At 42.3% G+C, this 9,147-nt stretch overlaps 1 protein-coding gene across 1 annotated transcript in view; it reads left to right on the top strand.

Moving 5' to 3' along the window:
• The first annotated feature begins 5,570 nt into the window (after window positions 1-5,570).
• The window catches only part of GABRR2 (gamma-aminobutyric acid type A receptor subunit rho2), a 41,786-nt gene continuing 38,209 nt past the window's right edge, over window positions 5,571-9,147 (top strand). Inside the window, exon 1 of the mRNA XM_030314589.1 lies at window positions 5,571-5,698. Within this exon, the coding sequence (XP_030170449.1) occupies window positions 5,586-5,698 (113 nt within the window). The 5' untranslated portion in view covers window positions 5,571-5,585. The remainder of the gene's footprint in view (window positions 5,699-9,147) is intronic.

The following is a 9,147-nucleotide window of genomic DNA, read 5'->3' as shown; positions in this document are numbered from 1 at the left end:
GGTAAGGTCTCAGATGACCTTATCACCTGAGAAGAAGAAAGTCCCCCTGCTTTCAGCCTTTGATTGTAGATGAACCGTGTGCTAGGAACAATCTTCCTCCGCTTCTTCTCAGTGAAACTTGAGCCAACCTCTGGATCTACGTGATCCTGTTGCATGTTTCCAACGGAGTGTACCTATACTTTAAGATTGATTAAGCCAAGAAGATTTTGAATTGCGCAGATCATTCTCTATCTGATTTGCCTCTCCTCCCTCACCTGTCAACTGATAGGTCACCTTCTTGTTTGTATTGGGATGTTTTTTTTTAATTTTTTTTTTTTCACGTTTATTTATTTTTGGGACAGAGAGAGACAGAGCATGAACAGGGGAGGGGCAGAGAGAGAGGGAGACACAGAATCAGAAACAGGCTCCAGGCTCTGAGCCATCAGCCCAGAGCCTGACGCGGGGCTCGAACTCACTGACCGCGAGATCGTGACCTGGCTGAAGTTGGACGCCCAACCGACTGCGCCACCCAGGCGCCCCTGTATTGGGATGTTTTAAGCACCTGATACACATATCTGAAAAGTGGCATATTTTTTGCTCCTTCCCTTTCAGCTCACATATGCTACTTAAAAATCCTTAAGTTGTCAATCTGATCCCCATCGTGGAGTTGATGAGCAAAATTGATCTTTGGGGCTATTCTTACTCAAATGCCACTTGAAGAGACTCTTCAGAAAACAGTTGTTTTTAAAGCCCCACCTTATCCCTTTAATTAGAGTGTCGGGACAAAACCAGATATGTATCTGGTTGGTGAAGGTTTAGGACTCCTTCCCCCAGTCCTCATGTTTAGGTAATTCATGGCTTTTTCTTTGACCAAAAAAGCACATGACTGCATATCAAGGTAGTTAAAATAGCATGTCAAAAAAATATATAATGTCTGTATCACCTGTAACTGTTTAAGCCAATGAAACCTTTCAAATTTTATGTATTGTGGGGCTTTTATGTAGCACTTTACATTTTCATGCTGCTTATTGTTTTGTTCCACTGAAATAAATGAATTTCATCAAAATTCTCACCTAATTTTTTTAAAAAAACCTTTAAAGTTGTTTATCATTTTGACTATGGAAATATAATAGTTCCTATTTCAGGAGAATAAGAAATCTTTTTGTTATTTTTGGCTATGAATAAACTTTCTGGTATCTTGAGACCTCCCATTTTTATAGACCAGAATCTGTAAACAAATCTCACACATTTGGACTTACTTGGGCAGAAACCTAGGCTGAAGTACTGAAAAACCTGTATTGTTCCATCATTTGCAAGTAAGTATATGAAAAGCGAATGCATTTAGTGAACCTGCCTCTTAACAAAGACTAATGTGTACATTAACATGTGTACTGTTTAAGCCTTTGTGGGAGGCTTGTACCTTGCTCAGAAGTTGTTTGGAACACCTCTTGAACAGTTGCCTTCAGAACTAGTTTGAGCTGCTCAATAAAACCAGTGACTTTATTCATACCGTGTTTTGACCAAAGGTGGTATTCTTTATGTTATTCGGCCTTCTGTCCATTCTACCTCCTTAAATATTTTTTCCCATCTTACCACTTCGTGCTCACTGCCATTACCCTAATGAGCCTTACTCTCCTCTGAATTAGTGCAGTAACCTCTAACAAGTCTCCAATCTTACCCCATTCCTCACACTGCAGCCGGTGTCTTCTTCAGTGCACAGATCTCATTCTGTCTTTTAAGCCCACAGCCTCAATGTAGGTCATAAGGCTGTGTGTAACCAGAGTCCCACTGTGCTCTCTGGCCTAATCTGACAGCTTACTGGGGCCTTTCCACAGCTCTGAGCGTGAGCACTGGGGCCAGTCCTGTTTCCTGAGAGAACTGAGCAAATGTTAAAGTTAACACATCCCCTGTCTTACACCATATATAAAACTTAAAATGGGCCTAAGACCTTAGCATTAAGAGCAAAAACTGTAAGATTATTAAAGTAAAACATACTAAATCTTCATGACATGGGTGAGGCAGTGGTTTCTTAGATACAAGACCGAAATCACAAGCAACCAAAGAAAAAAATATTTCATCAAAATAAACTTTTTGTGTTTCAAAGAACATCATTAATAACGTGAAAAGAAAGGAGTACTTGGTGGCTCAGTTGGTTAGGCATCCAACTCTTGATTTCAGCTCAGGTTACAATCTCGTGGTTTGTGGGACTGAGACCCACATCCGGCTCTGCACAGACAGCACGGAGCCTGCTTGGGATTCTCTCTCTCCCTTTCTTCCCCTCTCCTGCTTGCACGTACTCTCTCTCTCTCTCAAAACAGATAAACTTAAAAGTGAAAAGATAACATTGAATAGGAGAAAATATTTGCAGATAATATATCTGATAAGAGACTTGCATCTAGAATATCTAGAGAACTCATATAACTCAATAATAATAAAAAAGAAATAACCTGATTGAGAAATGGCAAAGGATTTGAATAGACATTTGTACAAAGAAGATACACAAATGACCAATAAACATGGAAAGATGCTCAACATCAGTCATGAGGGAAATGCACATCAGAAGTACAGTAAGCTGCTTCACACCCACTATGATGGCTAGAGTAAAAAAGTGAGGAATTGGAGAAATTGGAGTTCTTTTCCATTGCTTGTGGGAGTGCAAAATGGGGCAGCCCCTTTGAAAAACTTGTAGTTCCTCAAAAGTTAAGCAGAGTTACCATATGACCCAGCCATTCCACTCCCAGGTATATTGCCAAGAGAAATAAAAACATGTTCACACAAACTTGTACATAAATATTCATAGCATTATTGTTAGTAGCCCCAAACTGGAAATCCAAAAGCCCATTGACTGAAGAATGGATAAACAAGATGTGTTCTGTCTCTACAATGGAATGTTATTTGGCAATAAAGAGGAAGGAAGTTATAATACATACTGCAACATGGATGAATCTTGAAAACATCATGCAAGAAAGGAAGAATGGAAGGGAAAGAGGAAGGAAGGAAGGAGAGAAGAGAAAGAAAAGAGAGAAAGAAAGGAAGAAAGAAAAGACAACATGCTGAGTGAAGCCAGACACACAAGGCTACATATCGTATAATTACATTTATATGAAATGTTCAGATTAGGGAAATCCACAGAGACAGAAAGTAGATTGGTGATTGCCAAGGGCTGAAGGGAAGTGAAGGGAAGGAGGAGGTATGCGGTTTGTTTTGGAGATGAAAATGTTCTAAAATTAGTGGTGATGGTTGCACAACTCTGAACATACTAAAAACCACAGTTTTAAGAGGTAAATTCATGACATGTGAATGATATTTCAGTAAAGCCATTATTTAAAAAGTTACACTTATCTCCAACTGAGTTTTTCTCCATACTGTGATCACAATAATTGAACTACTGAAAATAAGAAAGATTAAAAAAAAAATGATAGGATCTAACATTGTATTCAAATGTACCCAAAACAAAACAAATATTTCTTGAAAACCAACAATATCTATGAACAATTCTAGGGTTCCAGCCAGTCCTTTTATAGGCCTGTTTCAAATGGAAGAGAGGAAAAGAGTGATCTTTCGAACAAAATCTACAGAAAAGAACTTTAATGGGTCTCATCCCTTTCCCACTAAATCTTCAGGAGCAATGTGACTTTTTAAACAAATTACCTGGATAATTCTGAGAAGTGGCCAGATTTGGGAATCACTGAATTAGTCCCCATACTGAATTATTCCCACTCCCAAATTCCTATTTAACTCCTGTAATTTGGCTTCCTGCCACATCTTTGAACTGAAACTACAGTTAATCGAAGTTTGGAGATCCAGCTGAAGCTGTTTTCTGCCTTCACTTCCTCACATCACTCAAACCAGAAACTCCTTTGGTTTTCATAGTCACCCTCTATGCTTTTGTTCGGGCTTCCCATCCATCCATTCGAAGTATAGGTTCCAGTGCACCTGGCTGGCTCAATCGGTAGGACATGCAACTCTTGATCTTGGGGTTGTGGGTTGGAGCCCCACATTGGCTATAGACAGTACTTAAAATAAAATCTTAAAAAAATATATATATAGATTCTCAAGGTTCTACACTTACACTGGGACTTCTGTTTTCCTGGAAGATCTCACCGTTTCTTGTGGTTAAACTACCACCATACACTGAAGGCTCCAAATCTATTTCTCTAGTCCAGACCTTTCTCCTGAGTTCCAGGCTTCTCTATACTCCAACTGCCTATCGGGCATCTGGAAGTCCCATGATACCTCACACTCCACAAGTCAAAAATCTATGTCCTCTCCCCCAAATTTGTCTACCTCTAATGGATATCGGTTAATAGTGGTACCATCCACCAGCCCTACCTCCAAACTAGAATTGTAGATAACACTGTTGACTTCTATCACCTCCCATTCTGTTCAGTCAGCAAATGTATTCTACTTCAGAAATAACTTGACCATCTCATTCTTCTGTCCTCTTCCCTCCTCTTCTTTCATCTTCCCTTCCATTAGGGCAAGACCTCACCCTCCTTTGTTATTACAACTTCTCCCATCCAACTGATCCCAGTTAGGAATTCCTTAAAAAAATAAAGTGGATCATGTCACCCCACTTTGCTTAGAGAATCAAAAGAACTTCTTTTGATTCCTTCTTACATAATAAAACCCCAATTCTGTTTCAGTTCTGGCTACTGTTCTTCCTGACCTCCAACCTCATCTCCCTACGTCTCTACCACACTAAACTCCTCTCCATCTTGAACACAGCAGGCAAGCAATAAGTAGTCTTTAAGCATTTTATTCCTTTCAGTAGATTAAATATAACCACATACATCTTTACACTCCTAGTGTTCATAATTCCATATCCCAGGATAGGAATCAAGCCTAATTTATGATGAAATTATACATTTTAGGATTGAAGACCAAAATTAATCTGATGCTCGTGATCGGAAGAAGAGCTTACATAATCATGAATTCCCCTTTGGTGTACGGGTTCCTTCAAAATCAAATGTCTTTTCATTGAAAAAAAGATGTGTATGTGGGGGGAAAGCAAGCATCCGTGGCCATAGACAAAGCATGATTTCTCAGATGGAGAAATAAAGCAACCTTGTGAAAACAGGTCATTTGTGTGTTTACTCAGCATTTCCTAAGCACATTCATGCACTCATCTTGTCCATCAGGTCTTTCCTGCATATCCACTCAGAATCCAAGCTGTCTCCCTGGTGGATGTGACAGACTGGTTTTGTGCAGCCAGAGGGAAGGATTAATGATCTCAGCAAAGAGCTGGCATATTCAAGAGGTTTAAAAATTTTTTTACGTAACAGTTTTAGCCAAAGCTGCTCTCGGACTCCGCGGCAGCAGAATTTCACAGGAGGACAAACTTGTTGACTAATGGCCAATCATTAGGCAGCAGGGAGGGCAAAGCCTTGGTGTTTGTGTCACGCCTGAGGGGTGGGAGGTGGGGTGGGTCGAGCTTCACTATCAAATACTGAATCGGAAAAATCAGTCTGGCCAGTCATGCCCTCGCAGCCCCTCGGAGAAGTACCATCACAAAGCGACAGACTGAATCAATGGTTCAGCCCAGGAGGGTCTGCCCTGCTGCAGGTTACTGGCGAGCAGCTTCTGGTATCATAGACAGTCACAGAATGCCTTATTTCACAAGACTCATTTTGTTCTTGTTTTGCCTGGCGGCTCTTGTGGAGAGCAGAAAGCCCAAGAGGAGGAGATGGACAGGGCAGCTGGAAATGCCCAAGCCAAGGTAAAGTCATGGGGGGGAGAGGGGGGAGGGAGGTCACTTGCAGCAGCAGCAGCAGCAGCAGCAGCATAGTGGGATGGCTCCCAGGAGGGCCAGGGGTTACCTCGTTTCTATTAATCTATTTCCAGCCGGAGGTAGACAGGGCCACCACCTCACTGAAAATAGGCTCTCTCGGGGTACAAATATGCTACAGTGTCACAAGCCACGAGAGAGCAAAGCTAGACTGGGTCGAGCATTTTCTTCTAGTATCTGTGTTCTGCCCAAGCATTTTGACTTAAGGCAGGTAGTTGAAGATTTTGTGGGTCAAATATCCTGTACTTCTCCGATTGTGCTGCTTTGTTTCTCAGGATTACATCCTGTAGGGACCATAGGTGGCCTGCTGAGTGATTGCACTCAAGTACTTTGGAGGGGGGCCTGTATATAGGAATTTAGTTTGAACTACTAAGAAAACATTGTAAATGGAAGTTGTCCCCTTTAAATTATTTGGGGGGCACCTGGAAGGGTGCAGCCGGTTAAGTGTCCAACTCTTGATCTTGGCACAGTCATGATCTCACAGTTCATGGGTTCAAGCTCCACACTGGGCTCTGTGCTGATGGTGCAGAGCCTGCTTGGGATTCTGTCTCCCCTTCTCTCTAGCCCTCCCCCGCTTGTGCTCTTTCTCTTTCAAACTAAATAAATAAACATTTAAAAAAAAAAAAGTATTTGGGAACAACTTTAAAATGGTATCGGGTTTCATTTCACTGTTTTGAATCTTCAAAAGGTATTTGAAATTTGCTAGGTTATCAGGAATACATGTGTGGACAACAGGAATTGCCATTTCACGATGTAATGGAAACATTTCCAAGATACTGGTGAGGCAATCAAAATCATTACATTACAAATCAAAGTTCCCTATTAAGTTTGTTTGAACTGATGTACAAAAAATGATACTCCAGGCCTGATGTAGACATGACTATTCAGAAGAAAAGAGCAAGCAGCTAAGATATAAACACCACATGTGAGATGCTACACCTGTTTTCCATTCTACTAAGTGTTGTGTGAACTAGTGATTATGAATATAAAATAATATCTTGAGACACAGTTTCTAGGTCACTGGTTTTTATTTTTAATTAGGCACTGCTATCGCTGACAATTTTTTGAAATTGTACCTATATGTATATTTACTTATAAATTATATACATGTACTGTTATAAACATATATACTAAAGTAAAATGATTGCTTCCTTATTTTTAGATAAAAACTGTCAGTAAGAGTTACAATCTCTATCTTCTGTGTCCCAGCGGACCATCTTAAACACCCCAGGGGTGTGCTGGCTTTGGAGACTGCTCCCTGGGGGATATATGTGCTCTGCAGGGCCTGATGCTACCCAGGCAGAAAGCAAACAGATAAAACTTGTCCATGATGCCAGGAAAGAGGCACTGCTCTGGAAGTCTTGCCCTGGTTATCTTGCCAGGATCACAGGCTTTTGGACTGGAAGGAACCTCAGGGGTCACGTGAGCCAGCAATTATTCTGCGTTTTAATTCTGTGACATGTGAATAGGTATTGTGTGGGGGCGCCTGGGTGGCGCAGTCGGTTAAGCGTCCGACTTCAGCCAGGTCACGATCTCGCGGTCCGTGAGTTCGAGCCCCGCGTCGGGCTCTGGGCTGATGGCTCAGAGCCTGGAGCCTGTTTCCGATTCTGTGTCTCCCTCTCTCTCTGCCCCTCCCCCGTTCATGCTCTGTCTCTCTCTGTCCCAAAAATAAATAAACGTTGAATAGGTATTGTGTGAAAAGGGGGCCTCAGGGTCAAAGAAACTTGGGAAGCTCTGGTTCAGACAATTTTAAACAGATGTGTCTATAGCAGAGCTTCTAGAACATTTATTATGCAAATAGACATTCTGAATCTTGAAGGGGAAAATAAATTATGCAGTTTCTCAAAAAAAAAAAAAAAACAACACAAAACAAAAAACCAACCCACTTTTTTGGACTATCTTCTGGGAGTCATAGTTTACAGAGCACATATTGGGAAGCGCGGACTCATTTACGGATGCTGAAAAGTCAGCTCTCAGGCGTGGGTAATTCACACAGCTGGCTAGTGACTCCACAGGACTAGAATGTAGGTTTCCTGATTTACCCAGCCTGGAGGAAAAGCGTTATATGGAATGGTCTATTCCCTAAGAATGGTGCTAGGGTGCAGCACAAGCCCCTCAGGGATCCTCAGGGATCCTACTCGGCAGCCTGGGCTGTCACATCTGTCACTCCCCAGAAGACCCGCAGTCATTCCCAGACACCTGCATGAGCTTGGGGGTAGATTGAATCTGACCCTTAGGGGTAAGGGGAGTTTCTTGAAATCCATCCCATGAGATACTAAGGTGGAAGAAAAGATGAACGTACACATTCAACAAATATAAAATAATTATCACAGAGGGGCTGGGAAAAAAGAGAGAGAAAATGTCATATCAAGAAACATGGTTCTAGGCCTTTCTAAATTTTTTTTATTGTTTATTTATTTTTGAGAGAGAGAGAGAACGAGAGCAAAAGCTCTGTGCTGACAGCAGAGAGCCTGATGTAGGGCTTGAACTCATGAACCACACACATCATGACCTGAGCCAAAGTTGGATACTTAACTGACTGAGCCACCCAAGAGCCCCAAAATGACCTGAAACTTTACTGCACTTATCTCTGTAGGGTCACTTCTTTTCTTTGAAGTCCTGTGTCCCCCACCCTTCAACCCCACACGGTCATACACACACATACCACATACCATACATAGGATTTCACACAGTGTCACTCACACACCACACGTACATGGTCTCACACACACAATCATCCCTTCACATGTAAGATATATGGTCACATTCACACATACAATCACACACACCCCTACACACTGCTGTTAGGATCTCTTCTAACCTATATACCTTCCATATCACTGTGGCCAAGGCACCCTTACAAAACAATTATTCTGCTCAGGAGCCACCTTTTCAAAAACTTCTGGTTTTCTGATCCTTTGTGTCCCTGTTTATTGAATTGCTGCCACCCGAACCTGTTTTCTCTTAGCTATTTGATTTGTTCTCTTCTCCCTGCCTTTCAGCCTCCCGGCTTTCTCCCAACTCCTCCCTGCGTGCTAAGTTGGCCACCTGACCACATGATTGCTTTCCTACAGGAGAGGCCCTTTTCCCCAGAGATCTGAAAATGCACCTCGCTCTAGGCTCTGAGGTCTGGGCTCTCCCTGGATAACACTCTCTGGTTCCTCCTGGTCCCAGAGCTGGGAGGCCCCTTCCGTATTTCCTCTCCTATTTGCTGCCCCCCTTGGTACTGCCTGCTCTTGGCTGTCCTTCTCTTGGTCTGCATCATGGCTCAAGTTGTGCTGGGCCCAGGAGCAGTTTTGCTTTCCTGCTACCCAGTGACCTTCATCCTCCCCAGAGGCCTGGGAAGGAAGTGGTGCCAGGAAGTCAGGGAATCCAGGTTC

The sequence above is a fragment of the Lynx canadensis genome, chromosome B2, assembly GCF_007474595.2.
Source record: "Lynx canadensis isolate LIC74 chromosome B2, mLynCan4.pri.v2, whole genome shotgun sequence".
In the NCBI taxonomy this organism is placed as follows: domain Eukaryota; kingdom Metazoa; phylum Chordata; class Mammalia; order Carnivora; family Felidae; genus Lynx; species Lynx canadensis.
The sequence above is the reverse complement of the archived record's forward strand: the minus strand, read 5'-3'. Positions and strand labels throughout refer to the sequence as shown.